General features: G+C 37.9%; 2 protein-coding genes across 5 annotated transcripts; one reads left to right on the top strand and one right to left on the bottom strand.

Annotated features, from left to right (window-relative positions):
- Positions 1 to 552: 552 nt before the first annotated feature.
- Positions 553 to 3,392, top strand: fkbp1aa (FKBP prolyl isomerase 1Aa). Its single transcript, XM_073867509.1, has 5 exons — positions 553 to 694; positions 904 to 951; positions 1,666 to 1,778; positions 2,604 to 2,768; positions 3,033 to 3,392. The coding sequence occupies exons 1-4, from the start codon at positions 658 to 660 to the stop codon at positions 2,730 to 2,732; spliced, it is 327 nt and encodes a 108-aa protein (XP_073723610.1). The 5' UTR covers positions 553 to 657; the 3' UTR covers positions 2,733 to 2,768; positions 3,033 to 3,392.
- A 3,271-nt stretch (positions 3,393 to 6,663) lies between these two features.
- On the bottom strand, positions 6,664 to 16,008 carry snpha (syntaphilin a). Of its 4 annotated transcripts, none has more exons than XM_055168934.2 (5): positions 15,786 to 16,008; positions 11,775 to 11,872; positions 11,312 to 11,437; positions 9,628 to 9,777; positions 6,664 to 8,823 (listed from the first exon to the last, which is right to left on the bottom strand). In XM_055168934.2, exons 2-5 carry the CDS (start codon positions 11,816 to 11,818, stop codon positions 7,605 to 7,607), a joined length of 1,539 nt encoding a protein of 512 aa, XP_055024909.2. In that variant the 5' UTR covers positions 11,819 to 11,872; positions 15,786 to 16,008; the 3' UTR covers positions 6,664 to 7,604. The 4 variants fall into 4 exon arrangements, with proteins under 4 accessions (XP_055024909.2, XP_055024908.2, XP_055024907.2 ...); XM_055168933.2 differs by having other exon boundaries at positions 15,767 to 16,008; XM_055168932.2 differs by having other exon boundaries at positions 11,312 to 11,440; positions 15,786 to 15,991.
- Positions 16,009 to 16,280: the final 272 nt, after the last annotated feature.

Genomic DNA, 16,280 nt, shown 5'->3' on the forward strand with positions numbered 1-16,280 from the left:
TTAACAAAGAAAAACTATATTGATTATTGTTATTTCATGTTAGTCGATGCATTAACTAAAGTAAACAAATACAATCTTATTGTAAACTGTTACCAATGCCTTAATACTCCTAAATATTTCTGTGAGCAATAAAGAGGGTCATAAATACAATCTCTTATTCTAGGATCAAATTATATCTCCTTTGTGTTTCCCACATTTAGTTCAGTTCAGTTCAGTTTATATACTCGTGTTTTAGATAAGGGAAATATACATTGGTGTTATGGATGTGACAAAAAAAAGAGTTTTTGGGAGACAACACACTTTGTAGGAATTCTGTGAACTAAAATGCAAAATCCAGAAGCCATAATACCCACATGAATGCAGATTGTTATTAAAATTAAAAGTCGTTTGTCGGCAAAGAGAAGAGGACTTTCCAACCTAAGCGAAGACATTTCATGACAAACTTTAATAAGCATGATCTTTTAAGGAAAGCACTGTTACCATGGTTACTTCAGTCGGATTACCAATGACGTGTTGTTCGTTGTTTGTCCGCTAGAGGCGGACGAAGCTCATATGTGGCGCATACAGGCAGGCAGGGGCTCACTGCCCTCAATCACAATTACTGAATTGAAGCGCATTTTGTGTGCGGAGCTTCAGGAGTAAAAACAAGCAGCCAGAATGGGAGTCGAGGTCGAAACCATTACTCCTGGAGACGGTAAAATATCCATCGTATTAAATCTTATCACTATCTTACGATATTAATGCAATATAGAAAATGATTATTACTTTGCATCGGTACAATTTGACGGATTTCCCATAACGGACTTTAGCCTGTTAGCTAAACATCAAGTCCGTAGCTAGCCCAATTTCCCAAATGGTTTAAACCACAATTTTCTGATAATCTCTCTATTTTATTGTTTTTAGGAAGTACCTTCCCTAAAAAAGGACAGACGTGTATCGTGCACTATGTGGGTAAGTTATATGTTTGTTCTGGATGAATCGCGTAAATGGTCAGTGAGTCGGTGAGCTAGCATTAGCTGATTAGCACATTAACACAATGGATCGTTTTACATCCGCAATCGGCTCATTGTGGGTTTGAATCTATAAGATGATAACATATCTGTTTGTTTTCATCGTCTTTATCTGTGGCATTTGTAACAGCGTTCAGATCTTCTGTTCGTAACAACCGTGGCCTGTTTTGTACCGTCGTCATTTAACGTTAACGCTATGCTGAGATGGGCTGTGTTTCAAACGCTGGCTGTTTGGGACATTATAGGCGCGTCCGAACGGTTCACACACAAACGTTAACGCGCACGTAAAATACTTAAAGATGCTTCGGATCAAATATATTTAACATAGGTTTTTATTTCAACTTAAATAACGCGCCAGTGATGCTCAAATATTGTACGACTCGACTGCGGTTATGACGACTTAAAATGTTTTCCTAACTATTCGCAATTTTCAAAATGTTTATGTACTTTTATGAACGCGTTTTAATTGTTAAAACAGCTTCAAATGGAACGCTCCGTGTGAATTTGACGCGCCATGCTGCTTTAAAATGCAGTCAGGCGGGGTTATTGTGCTTATAAATCACGTGTTAATGATCCAGAATATTAAATTGTGGTTTTGCTTTGATTGAATTTGAAGTCATGTGTTGATATACCGCATCATTTACATTTCTGACAGGTTCTCTGACAGATGGACACAAGTTTGACTCTTCCCGGGACCGGGGCAAGCCTTTCAAATTCAAGATTGGCAAACAGGAAGTGATCCGTGGATGGGATGAGGGAGTAGCCCAGGTACTACCAAGTTATATAACAAACAATCAATAGGTCAGATAGACTTTTATTTGTGCAATCCTATGTTCCTAGCTAATAATTTTTTGTTTCAAAAATCCACCACAACCGTTATTTTCCAAGGTTTGTTTTTAATTAGCCAGGAAAGTTTTCTTTACGAAAATAAAACGTTGGTTTAACGTTAGAATAACGTTGGTTCAACGTTGGTTTAACGTTATGGGCTTGTTATTTTATGGTTCAAAAATAAAACGTAAAGGCCGTTTCCAGAATTATTTAGTCCCCAAAAGGTAACCAAAAACTAACATTAGGGAAACGTCCTGTGTTTGCTAGGTTGTCTGTTCATAAGGCAAGGTGATTTATTTATAAAGCATAATTAAAAACACAAAATTGTTGACTAATGTTCTGTACAACTTTTTTTTTTTTACAAATAACAAGCACACAAAACATATAGTAATCTTATTTGCTTATTTAGAAAAAAATAGTTTTGCAAAAGACAAATACTTTCTGGTAAAATGTTGATATCCAGGCCATCACACTTAACAGAATCTAGTAAAGGAATCATTTACATAAATCCAAATGCTGTCTTAAAATATCGTTGACATGATGTATCAATTGCTAAATTAGCTCAAAATATTAAGTTGTCTCTTACAAGTGTATTGCTTTGCTTAAAGACGTATATTAAGCCATTTGGATTACATAAATAATGGATGTATGTGCTTTTTGGAGCTTTGCCAAGCTGAGCCTCATGTAGAGGATAACAGGATGGCACTTTATTGGTATTTATGTTTGAGAGAAGTTTGCTAAATGACTTTTTCCTCCATGTAACAGATGAGCGTGGGGCAGCGTGCCAAGCTGACTTGCACTCCAGACTTTGCTTACGGGAGCAAGGGGCACCCAGGCATCATTCCTGGCAATGCCACCCTCATATTTGACGTTGAGCTGCTTGGTTTGGAGTAAAGCCCCCACAGTTGGACTCAGGTTATTCCCTATTCATTCTTTCAGGGTAAGTACACTGTCTTCCACCATTATTATTATGTGTTTTATTATTGTTTAGTCAATGTATAACCCCAGTCTACTTCGATCAAAACATTTCCTTGTTATTGTGCATAGTTCATGGCATGCAGGTAGCTTTAATAACTTGAGGATGATCTTTAAAGAAGATAATTCTTGTCCTTTAGGAGCTTTCGAGTTTATTTAACAAGTCTTGTAATCCTTCTTGATGACCATGATGCAGTTGTTTAACGGACCTCTTTCCTTTTCTTTCAGGGTCGACCTTTTTAAGGAACATGGCAAACAACATGCACGTGATCCTCAAAAGGGGCTAGTGCTATTAGCGATACCACTTAGCTTAGCTCTGTTCTACATTTGTATATTTTGTTGTCTTTTTATTTCTTTCCTGTTTGACATCATCTTTACTGGTATGCTCTCAATCATTGGATATTCACTATGAAACAAGCTCTCTTTGTTTCCTTCTGTTTTTTACATTTGATTTCTGTGTGTAAACACGATCACAGCAACAGGGTTTTGCTGAGCTGGTAAAAGTACTCTGGTGGGGAAATCTGGTTAAATATAAAACAATAAACTACTTGAAAATAAATTGTTTATAAAACAAAACAATGGTCTCTGGTGTGTTGATCGGAAATGTGGTTCTGAAAAAAAATATTGAAACAAAACCTTCTTTCGTAACCAGAGTTTAAATCAACAAGCCATGATGATGAACAAGATATTTGTATGATTACCTGACTTTCATTTCAATAGCGTTATGCACACTGACCCATTACGTTAATCCGTACCCATCTGTAATTGATTTCTTGTAATGTTTGACATTGCACAGCGGTTTCCTTTAAATGAGGAAAAACATTAAGATACTGCAAATGAGCAAGTCAACATTTTAAGTAGTCTTATCATTTTTAATGAAACTTCATTGTAAGAGTGATTGAACTAAGCAATCAAAATTTACAACCAGGGATGAAGTGTTGGTCAGAAACATTTTGTAACACATTTTCAAATGCGACCCTGAACCACAAAACTACTCATAAGGGTAAAAAAAAATTAAATTGAGATTTATACATCATCTGATGTGTGGTTTGTTAGGATAGGACAATATTTGGCAATATTGAAAAAAATCGCCTTTAAAGTCCTTAACATCCATTCACAAAAATAATGTATATTTTTGGTTGGAAATTTACTTAATACAATTATGGAATATGATCTTTACATAACATCATGATTTTTGGCATAAAAGAAAAATCGATAATTTTGACTCATACAATGTATTTTTGGCTATTGCTACAAATATACTTGTGCGACTTATGACTGGTTTTGAAGTCCAGGGTCACAAATTAAGACCAACTATCCAAATGTCAATTTAAAGTAGTTCCAAACTACTAGTAATTTAGCTAACATGCATCTTAAACAGCCCTTATCATAATTTCCTGATATGCCAGTATTATTCACTTCAGTATTTTACTAATTCAACTAAGTTAGCTGGATGCATGCAGCAGTTATCAGTTTATTTTTTAATTAAGCATTAAACAGAAATCTTACGATACTGTATTACAAATTATGTCATTATGACAATAGATGTACAACTATTGTTGATGAAACATTTCTGTCCTCATTAATTTCTCTTATCTTGTCACCTGAGTTCCCTCTCAAACCTGTTAGCTAACAAACAAAATTATAAATCATCACATATTGCTTCATCAATAAAATATGACATTTTAAACAAAAATATATATTTTTACTTATATTATAAATAGGTAAATAAATTACAATATGATGTTAAATAAGAAAGTAGAGTTTCAGTAAATGTCATCAGAACAGTGATTTACAAAATGCTTCACATTGTCATAATTAAAATTAATAACGAGAATGTAATGGAAATTATTTAACGAACAAAATCCAAAGAACTAGGGATGCACAGATATATGGGCCTATACTTGGTATCCGCTTGTTAAAGGGACATTCAACCCTTTTTAAAATATGCCCATTTTCCAGCTCCCCCAGAATCAAACATCCGACCTTCACCGCCCCGGAACTCACTCAGCTGATCCCGGGTCTGGCGCCACCACCTCTAGCACAGCCCAGCACAGTCCATTGAATCCGATTAGGCCATTAGCATTAGCTAAAAAATAACCAAAGAGTTTCGATATGAAAATTAAAAGCTGTTATTTTCTAGGCAGATATGTCTAGGAACTATACTCTCATTCTGGCGTAATAATCAAAGACTTTGCTGCTGTAACATGGCTGCAGCAGGCGTAGTGATATTACACACTGCCTGAAAATAGTCCTCTACCATTGAAAGGGGACTATTTAGAAAATCATTTTACATTTTCTGTCGGTCTTAGTACACGATGTAACTACAGAAGAGTCAAGTTTAAAATAGGAAACGTATCGAAACTCGTGATGCTAATGGTCTAATCAGATCCAACCGACTACGCCAAGCCATGCCAAAAGTGCTAGCGCCAGACCTGGGGCCTCATTTCTAAAATGCTGCGTAAAAAACATCCTACATTTGATCTTATGATCATTTATCAAAATTGCGTACGTGTGATTCATAAACCGAACGTACCCCCTTCAAATCTATAAACTGCAAATGAACTTGAACTTGTGCGCGCAGCCGAGCAGTTTCAGATCTCCGCCTTTAAAAAATGCCTCATTAATGTCATGGACATATAAAAGAGCGCTTGTCAATGTTTAAACCCAATTTCAAACAGCAAGAATGGTTCATATTTCCAAAAACCTGCAGCAATTAGACAAGCAAAAGTGCGTACGTCTGCTCAGACCCTGACGTGGTGCTAAGCACTTTTCCACGTCCCCTGGAGATCAGCTGAATGGACTCCAAAACAGTAAAAATCAAATGTCCAACTCAAGGAGAGCTGGAAAATGAGCATATGTTCACAAAAGTGGAGTGTCCCTTTAAAAGTCAGATGTTATCCACCGCTTCCGGGTCCAACTGATCTCAAATGCCATAAGGAAATAACAAGAATTTTTCTTGTTTTCAGTTGAAACATCTCAAAACTCTCACATCAAGATGCACCCCCTTGATGAGCAAAATGAAAGAAAATAAGTTAAGTTTTCAGACAAAAAATACAATTTAAGTGAATCTGGGCCTAAAACAACCAAAAAAAAAAAAAAAAAATACCAATGGTGTGAGAACGTTTTTTTTAATTAAGTGTTTAAGAAAAATGTAAACTTTGTCTCACCCCATTGGCAGATATTTTTGCTTGCTTTAAGCACAAATTCACCCAAATTGTATATATATTTTTTGTCCAAAAACTAGCCTAATCCTCTTAGGTCATTCTGCACATCAAGAAAACGCATCTTGACTCAAGAACTCCTAGATATTTCCACTGAAATCAAGACAAAAATACCAAGTAAGATGTTTGCAATGTATCACAAAAACACCAGATCCTTACTTTTATCTCTATAACAATATCTGAGATGACCAAACATGGAGTTATGGACTAATGAAAATGAATTTTTGTACAAATTATTAATATATTGCTGTTGTGAGCCTGGAGACTGCAGTGTACAGTTTATATATTTTTCGCGTAAATGTGTAATATGAATAAATGGTGCTCATAAACGGATGTTTAAATAATATCCTCTATTGAAACGAGTGGAGGCTTGGACTCTGAAACAGTATTCTTTACTCATGAATTAACAAGCTTATAGCCCCTAAGGTGACATTGGAGTAAAAAAATCTAAAGTTTAGTTTCATGTGCTCACGCAAAACCTTCATGTGCAAAATTATTTTTAAGTTTAGTTTCGCGTGCTCACGTGAAACTAAACGCGGTAGTTTGATGTGAGCACGCGAAAGTTTCACGTGCGCACGCGATAGTTTCATGTGAGCACGCGGTAGTTTCATGTGAGCACCCGATAGTTTCATGTGAGCACGCGATAGTTTCATGTGCACACGCAAAACTAAACTTTACTTAATTTTTGCTCCATGTCCCCTAAGGGGCTCCGTAATAAACAGCCGATGATCAGGGCAGATTATATCCTGACAAACAAAAGTGGAGGATGTTCATGCTGTGTTATTATTTTGAATTGCAGTTTTGTATCAGTGCATCCCTAGACAGAACCCTTACTTATTTTAAAGGAGTTTATTTAATTTGATTAGGGATGTTCATATTGACAGGTTAACCAAATGTAAGAATTTAAGACCAATTAATATTATCAGTAAAAGAAAAAAATATTTGTTAACACACAGTGCATGTCGACACATGCCTACAGACATTTCACTTTTCTATCCTTAATTTGTAAATGACGTGAATTATTGCTGCCCTGACGGTCTGGTAAAATAGTCATTTGTATAAGAAGTCAAGTTAAATAAAATGTTTGTATTGTTTTTACTTAGTCACAGACAACAGTCAACTATATTCTTACAATTTAATTTTAAAATCTTATCAGTTAACGGTTAAAATTCAGGTAACCAGCTGCGGCTGTCGGTCAAAAGAATTAACTGAAGTGAACATCCCTAAACTTGTTCCCCATCGGTTTTAACTATCTGTACGTTCTCTGCTCTGCATGTAACTTATTGCTGCTTGACTACGTATTGCCAACTCAGTTTCAGCCTAGAATGAGAGGAAATTATGCAGATAAGAAAAGAGCCAAAAGGAAAAGAGAAAACAAATGGTGGAAATGAGCAAGAGCAAACAAGCGAATGTCTGTGCAAATAAGGTACCCTCGATCATTGTCCCAAACAAGCATTAGTATAATGGATTAAGACCTACTTGACTCGAAAAATATTATTTAGCCGAGACCAAGAACAAAGAGTCAACCCAAGTTGAAGTTAATTATCTTTTTGATGTTGTTAAGTTTTCAAATAGGTTTTGCTCTTCCTGTTCCCGAGGGGTCATGATCGCATCTGCTGCCAGCCCGCCTTAAAGAGTGCAATGCAACGGCACAGCAGCCGCGCAGCAGGGAGCTCATGTTGTACATGGGCACGCCATCGTTCCTTGACCCTCTGCAAAGCCATGCCACCGTGGGCACTACAGGTACAGCCACAGCTAACAGATCGATTAGGAAGTAACGACTCCAATGGCTCATCTGAGGAGAAGCGAATTCTGACTCCTCCTCCGGGGCAGAAGCTCCACCCGTTCCATCTTCATCACCGGCTTCCTCTGAAAGTGGTGAAGCTCGGGGGCAAGGCTGATGAACTTGTGGTATGGTCAACACTGTAGGCGTTGTTGTCGATGATGTAAATTCAGCTACGCTGTCAAGCGGCAAAGGTTCTGTGATGAACGACATCTGAGCAGGCGAAGCAGCGGCAGATGGGGGCGAAAATACCTGCGGCTCAGCATCACCCTCTTCAGAAATCCAGGTTATGGTGGGACTGCATGCTTGTGAACGGTACCCTGGCCTGTCACCTACCTCTGATGCACTAGGGGGCGCTGGAGGTGGGGAAGGAGGAGGAGGTGCTTCCTCCTGTGGGAGGTGCAAAAACAGATGGTGATGTGGGAGGTAGGTATGTGGGCCACAGCTGCAGTTGTTGTTCACGGCATGGCAAGATCGACTAACCGGCAGTATCGCCTCTCCGCCGCACAACCTCTCGCAGGTGGAGGATCGCGACAAAGCCGAGCATATTTGTGCATGTGGAAGATGCTCAGGCAGCAGAGCCGCTTCCAGAAGAAGATGAGTGCGACCGTCACCTCTAGGTAACGTCATCGCGCCTCTGTTGGCGGGAATGTAGTGTTTGGAATGCACGTTTCCATTACGGTCCGTGGTGCCGGGTGACGTCTCGCTACTGAGCCTGGTGAAAGTGGCACTGCGATTCATGGTATGGGCCGGAGAACAGCCACAAGACCTAGATGCCCCAATTCGTGGCCCTATCTTACCTGCACCTAAACTTTCAGACTTACAGTCCTGTTGCTCTGACTCTAGATTGGACCTAACTGTGTCCACGGCCTGCTGAAGCTGCCGGATCTCCTTCCGAGCCTCTTTCAGGGCCAGCTGGGCCTCTATACGATGACATTCCTCCTCAATCCAATCCTCCTGCATTTGAGTCAGTCGCATCCTTAATTCCTCGACCTCAGAGTCTCTGTCATGTTAGAAAAACAAATATAAGGACATACAACAAACCTATAGTTTCTGGTTATATCGTACTGTGATAAATGATTTTGGACATACTCCCCACACTCGACTCATCCTTCTAATAATGCCTTTTAATCAGATGATTAAAAAAAACTAATATTGACAGATATCAATACAGTGCCAAAAATGTAAAGTGCAAAAAAATGTACAGTTCATGAGATGCTAGCATGCATTTTAGTTAACATATGCAGTGTTGGGGAAAGTTACTTTTAAAAGTAATGCATTACAATATTAAGTTACTCCCCCAAAAAGTAACTAATTGTGTTACTTAGTTACTTTTCCTGGAAAGTATTGCTTACGTTACTTTTGCGTTACTTTTTCTTACTTGGCTGAGGCATGATCTCTTTCAGGCCTTGCAGGTGTTTTTTATGTTCACAAAAATGTCAAGCTCTGGCCTGCCATCTCCGTTTCTGACTCAAACTGTTCCCGCTCAGAGTTCGTAATTCTACGTTAATATGTTCAGATTAATTCAGTACATTATTTTATTTTTAAATTGAATTAATTAAACTGAAAAGGAACTTGCATTACTTTTTTTTAAAAAGTAACTCAAATATTAATGTGTACATTTATAAAGTAATACGTTACTTTACTTGTTACCTCAGAAAAGTAATATTATTACGTAATGCGCGTTACTTGTAATGCGTTACCCCCAACACTGAGCATATGTGCATGTAGGATACTCTGGCTGTGATTTTATGGTGTTAAAAAGGTAAGAAGCTGTAAAACTGAATTGCTTAGAGAAACTACTGACCGGTCCTGAAGCCTCTCCACATTTTCTTTCAACCGAGCTCGTAAGTGACGAATACACACTTCCTTCTGCTGTAGAGGGGTGAGATACTGTTCGGGTGCCGGTGGACGGATCCCGTGATTCTCACTACAGGCTGCATACTTTGTTTGCCGTCTAGTTCAAAATCAGAGGCCAAAAAGGAGACAAGATGAGCTACAAGAAGAGCTGTGCCTGATAAGGCTTTGGAATAACATCTCAGATAAAAAAAAAGTACACCTTAAATGTACTATTTTAAATGTAAATGTAATATTTTTATGCACTCATTTTGTACTTAATAAACCAAAAATGTGTCTTTAGTACTTCTTAAGATAAACCTTAGTGTACTCAACTGTGCTATTTTGAGACATTATTCAATTCAATGCACAAAAAAGTCCCTTAACAACTTAGAGCACACGTACGCAATAATCATGAACAAGGAAAAAAGAACTTTATGTGTGTTATATATTTTTTCCTTGTTCATGATTATTGCGTATGTGTGGTCTAATGCTGCGTTCACACCAGCCGCGGTAGAGGCGTCAAGCGCGAGTCATTTCAATGTAAAGACACGTTGAATCTCGTCTGGAGGTCTCGCGGCACGAATGAGGCATTTAGCGCGGCGGGGTAGACACAGAATTCCGCCTCATTTGCATGTCTAGTTCGCGTGAATTGAGCGTTGCCGCGGGAAACGCGCAAGTTGAAAAATGTTTACTTTGACGGAAAACCGCGCCACGTTAGCCAATCAGGAGCTTGCTCTAGTAGTGACGTGATTACAGGAAGTGAGCGGATTCGCAGAAGCCCCTCCCATGACACAAATTTCCGCGTGAATGTGTCAATGACTAGAACTTCAAGCAAGTAAACTCCAAATTTTCAAGCTGCAAACTAGACGCGGTAGACGCGAATTTGATGCCTCAAACGCGGCTGGTGTGAACCCACAGTAATGTTGCATTCACACCAGCCGCGGTAGAGGCGTCAAGCGCGAGTAATTTCAATGTTAAGTCAATGTAAAGACGTGTTGACGCGCATCTGGAGGGCTTGCGCCGCGAATGAGCCGTGTAGCGCGGTGTGGTAGAATAGCGCAAATTGAGGGTTGCCGTGGGAAACGCGCGAGTTGAAAAATGTGAACGAGCCGCGTTAACTAATCATGAGCTTGCTCTAGTAGTGATTACAGGAAGCGAGCGGAGTCCCAGATGCCCCGCCCATGACGCGAATTTCCGCGTGAATGTCTCAATGACTAGAATTTCACGCAGCTTTCACGCGCGAATGAAGGGAGTAAACTCAAAATGCTCAAGCGTCCAACTACGCGCGGTAGACGCAAATTTGACGCCTCAAACGCGTCTGGTCGGTGTGAACCCACGGTAAGTTTTTCTTACATTTTTGCATACATATGATTTATTCGATAAAACGCCTGTATGCACATTTCACGAACAAAGTTGTGCGTACACATGCTTAGTGAATGAAACCCATTGTTTATTTCACATTTCTAAAAATAAAACATAACAAACATAATAAACACACTTTTTGCTAATATAAATATATAGCATCCATCAAGCTTGCTCGGTTAGTAAGTCTATTTTTATCTTGCACTTTCTAACCAGTCTTAAATCTGGAACACGACCCTGAAGTCAGACATAAATCTCATTTGCCTTTAGTACAGTATGTGAGTGCTTACCGTGGTGTGGCTGGGTTTGAACGTGGTGCAGTACTGCTCTCTGTGCATTTGCAGGGTGTTGTTGAGTAACTGCTTCGGACAGACGAGTCCCCATGTGAGTGTCGAGTGCCGCTCGGGGCCGCAGACCTTCTAGGATACAAACACACATTGACAGCTGAGCTCTGATGATATATCACACATGCTGTCAATGAAACCTTGAAAACAAAAGTTTTTACACAGTCAACTGGTCATGTATTAAAAGAACTCAAACTGTCAACACTAAATATATTACGTTACATTATTAAACAGGACTTTTGCAGTTTTTACAACTGCCATGATTCTAGGGTGCTGTTTTTTACCATGTTACTCTTGTGTGTATGAGTATTTAATGATATACCAAGGCTTCTTCGTTCAGTCTTAATCTTGTAGATTTAAATTTTTGTTTACTATGCGGAAATCTAAATGCTAAAAAATGTGGCATTACCTGCGAGAACCAGCAGATGGCCTTCTGCTAGAAGAGAGGGACATGGGTTTGTACTGCCTTTTACAGTGTCTCCAGAGATACAGGGAGGACAAATATCTCTAAGACACAAATATAAGAGATTAAGATTGCCAAAGCTTAAACATATATAAATAAAAACATCACAAAAATGACAAAAGGAGAATGAGGTGGTCAGACTCAGCCCACACAACAACCAGTGAAAAGAGACAAAATGCACCATGGAAGTATAATAAAAGTCTGCTTTTATCTATCGTATGACTTGTACGACACATGTCGTACAGACTATATATGATACATACTGTTTAACGTATGCCAAAGCAGCACAGCTACTCTGGTCTATTATGTGAGTTTGGAATGACATGAGGGTCATTAAAACATTTTCATCTGTGGCCGAATTATACCTTAAAGTTGTATATTCATATTAGTCCTTGTGTGATAAACACGCTGCTGTACAATAAGAAGCTAGTTGCCATTTGACACAAACCCACAACACACATTTTAGATTTAAAGGGACACTCATTTTCCAGCTCCCCAAGAGTGAAACACTAGATTTTTACCGTTTTGGAATCCATTGATCTAACACTTTTAGCATAGCTTAGCACAATCTATTGAATCTGATTAGACCACTAGCATCGCGCAAAAAAAATAACCAAAGGGTTTTGATATTTTCCCATTTAAAACTTGACTCTTCTGCAGTCACATCGTGTACTAAAACCGATGGAAAATTAAAAGTTAAGATTTTCTATGCAGATATGTCTAGGAACTATAGACAGTTTCAGCAGTAACACCATAAACAAGCGACTTTCGTGGTTAACACGTAACTTCCGGTAACTCCTCTAAGAATAAATAACAACAAAGTACTTTAAACGTAGTTTATTTATTGTAATTTGTAATTTTTTAAGCATAAACATTAAATCAGGGGTGTCCAGACTTTTCTGAGTGGCAACCTACTTTTAAAATGATCAAGCTGACAAGATCTACATGCTAAATTAAATTTTTTATTACATACATATTTAATAACACTTTAAATGTGTGTTAGGACTATACTGCATATATCTCTACATTGGATTTAGGGCTGTCACCATTAATCCATTCTTTTTGAGGAGTTAAAAAAAAATCTTGAGAACATGCCGAGTACTCCTTAAAATAGCGGAGATGCGGTTTTGATTAAACAAACTAGAAAATGACAACATCAGAAGCATCTCTCTCTCTCCCTCGTTCGGCCACTCGCGCGCGCACATACACTGTGCGTGTGGATCAGCTCCTGCATGAAGGCAAGAATGTGCATCCAAATTTCAGAAGTTAGATGACTCCGTGCAGCGGGCAGCCATAAGATTTATAAAAACACACTTTGAGAAGAAATGCGCAGCAACACAAAAGGACTTGTTTCTAAGACCATAATGCCAATTTGGCGCTTTGTTTTCTGAAGCTCATGAAGGCGTGGAGCAGCATACACAGTTATTAACTTATGTGCGATCTACCGGCATTGCCTTTGTGATCGATTGGTCGCCCTTGCATTAAATGAACATTAACATTGAGGCCTGAGATGTATGAACCTGTTTTAAAAAACAGAACCTTAAATAAGAACATCAAATGCACACATAAACAACTAGTCCCAACTGAAACCAACAACTGAAAATAGTCCCCTGCTATTGAAAGATACTAAGGGGACTATTTTTGGCTGCTGCGTAATATCATTGCGCCTCCTTGACCACTACACCAGAATAAGAGTATAGTTTCCAGTCATATCGCCCAGAAAATCACAACCTTCAATTCTCCGTCAGTCCCAGCACACAATGCAACCACAGAGGAGTCAAGTTTCAAATAGGAAAAACATCAAAACTCTTTAGCGTTATTTTTTAGCGCGATGCCAATGGTCCAATCAGATTAAATGAATTGTGCTAAGCTATGCTAAAAGTGGTACCGGCAGACCTGAAGATCAGCTGAATGGATTCCAAAACAGTAAAAATCAAATGTTTAACTCTAGGGGAGCTGGAAAATTAGGATATTTTTAAGTGGGGTGTCCCTTTAAACAACTATTAAAGAGAACTGTTAAAAATCAAATTTTTTCTGGATATTGCATGGCTCACAGAAATTTAAATGTTTGTGTACCATTCACTCAAAAACAATAAAGAAAATAAGCTTTTCAAACACACATATAACAGCTGACAAACTCTAAAACACCGAGCTATTCACACACACTTACATAATGATGAACTGTGTCTAGTACATGAAGTAGTGACATGAGTGACAGGAGTGTGTGTGGGTGTTACTGACGTAATACCGGCGGGCGGCCATCTCAAAGCTAACACAAACTACAAATGTCATGCGTTTCTAGATTCATTTTAATGCATTTGCATATTTGCTTAACATTCTCAGTAAATGCTGTAATTGTAGGATTCTCATGTGTATGCATTTGTCAAGGGTTGTCGTGAAAGCCTGTCGTACCTGTTTTTACAGTAGGCAATATATTTAGATTAGTTAATTTTAAATGTCTAAGGATAAATGATAATTGTCCCCACAATGTCTAATAACATATTATGTGATCCTGTCTGTAAAGTATCATAATCTAATGATGAGATGCGGAGCATGTATTGAATTCAATCGTTGACATGAACTTACTCAGTCAATAAAAAAATCATGTTCTTTACATTATGATGATTATTTTATGTAGAAAACAGTAAATGACTAAAAAACTGTGTGTTTTTAGACTGGCTCACAATTATGATTTTTCTAGCATGACCCATTTCTAACATACTCTGTTCCCAAGAAGTCTGCACAGTCATCCTTTAAAAGATGTGCTTAAGATATGCTGTAGTATGATAAAAAATATGCCTGGCATTTAAACAAGAATAATGTTGTTTTATAGAAAATAATATATAATTTAATTTTTTTTTTATTAAAAGCCAAAAATATATATAAATAATAAGTATTTCTCTGTTCCTGCAATACCAAAGTAAGCATTTATTTCTAACCAGCTTTCTAACTGTTCAAAAATTATTTATTAAAGCTTATAAAATCATTTAGGGGCACACTGGGAATAATGCAGGTCAGTCAGATATTCAGAATGATAAATTAAAGGGATTCAATTAAATACAATTTTAATTCTGTCATCATTTACTCACTCTCATTTTGTTACAAACCTGTATACATTTCTTTGTTTTGATGAACACAGGAAGATATTTTGAGTAAAGTTTGTAACCAAACCGTTCATAACCAAAAGTATTATTTTATCCTACTATGCAAGTGAATTGGGCTTATGATCGGTTTGGTTACAAACATTCCTCAAAATATCTTCATTCGTCTTCATCAGAATAAGGAAATTTAAACAGGTTTGTAACAACATGAGGGTGAGAAAATGATGACAAATTTTTATTTTTTGGGTGAACTACCCCTTTATTATCTCAAAAAGTATATGTAAAAAGCAAAAACATATCCCAACACACGTTTTGAGACATTAAATTAATAACTAAATGTACCCACAACAGAATTTTATAAAATATGTTAGATAACACGTTTGCCTGTTTAATATCTTGAGTATTACGCATCTAAGGCTAGAAGCACTTCTGACTTGAGTGGTTTCTGGGCCATAATGGGACCGGATGTATGACGTCACCACACCCCATATGTTGCAGGTGAATCGTCCTCGTCTAGTAAAGGGCACGGACAGAAATTATGCAACAACATCATTTGATATCAGCCAAAACACTTCTGCCTCAGACTAAAACTCCGCGCAGCAACAGCGAGTCGCTAAACTGTCGATCATACACACGTATTAGCCAACATAATAATCATAATTATACAGAAACTAGATTTATACTAGATTTATGTTATTGATATATATATAATTACAAATTAGAGCATCATTAAATTATTCTGGTGAAATACATAAAGCATCTATCAAGATAGACAAACACAGTCAAGTTTATGAAATGGATGTAACTTAAGAGTCGACCAGGATGAAATTGACTTACAGTACATCCTGTTATTTACCGTCAACGCTGCACTGCAGTATTCCACTGAAGTTTGTTTGGGGATGTGAGGTGGCCCTGTGCGCGGGCTAGTGATGCGCGCGACATCATGTTTTAAGGCTTGTGTGTAGGTGTAGATGTACGGATGCGGCTGATGAGCGCGCACGAGTCCTGCAGAAACGAGAAAGATGCGTCAGCGCGATGATGTAACGGCGGTTCTTAAAGGGACCGAGACCACAAAACTAGTATAGAAAAAGAGGTGGTTGTTGATATAGTTTTGTTTCTTTACATCATATTTTATTTGGAGTACCTAAAGACTGGTGTGTTAATTCCTTTTTGCTTAATAACATTGTAATATTAGCAAAATTCATAAATGTAGATTATTTAAATCCCCCCACTACTTATTGTATTCAAAAATGATTTAAAATGTTTTTTCAAAGCCCTTAGTAAGATGAAAGGTCAGAGTGCTATGAAGCTGATACATTTATTGACATCATTTAATTTATTGTGATACTGC

Source organism: Misgurnus anguillicaudatus, chromosome 5 (genome assembly GCF_027580225.2).
Source record: "Misgurnus anguillicaudatus chromosome 5, ASM2758022v2, whole genome shotgun sequence".
Classification (NCBI taxonomy): domain Eukaryota; kingdom Metazoa; phylum Chordata; class Actinopteri; order Cypriniformes; family Cobitidae; genus Misgurnus; species Misgurnus anguillicaudatus.

What these genes read in the sequence shown, in the direction of transcription:
- snpha (XM_055168932.2), bottom strand. Translation starts at nt 11,818, where the DNA reads ATGTCCCTCTCTTCTAGCAGAAGGCCATCTGCTGGTTCTCGCAG. An exon ending in CCATCTGCTGGTTCTCGCAG is followed by an intron (nt 11,441 to 11,774) that starts GTAATGCCACAT and finishes TTTGTATCCTAG; the next exon opens with AAGGTCTGCGGCCCCGAGCG. An exon ending in GTGGAGAGGCTTCAGGACCG is followed by an intron (nt 8,824 to 9,627) that starts GTCAGTAGTTTC and finishes CTAACATGACAG; the next exon opens with AGACTCTGAGGTCGAGGAAT.
- fkbp1aa (XM_073867509.1), top strand. Translation starts at nt 658, where the DNA reads ATGGGAGTCGAGGTCGAAACCATTACTCCTGGAGACG. An exon ending in AACCATTACTCCTGGAGACG is followed by an intron (nt 695 to 903) that starts GTAAAATATCCA and finishes TATTGTTTTTAG; the next exon opens with GAAGTACCTTCCCTAAAAAA. An exon ending in GGGATGAGGGAGTAGCCCAG is followed by an intron (nt 1,779 to 2,603) that starts GTACTACCAAGT and finishes TCCATGTAACAG; the next exon opens with ATGAGCGTGGGGCAGCGTGC.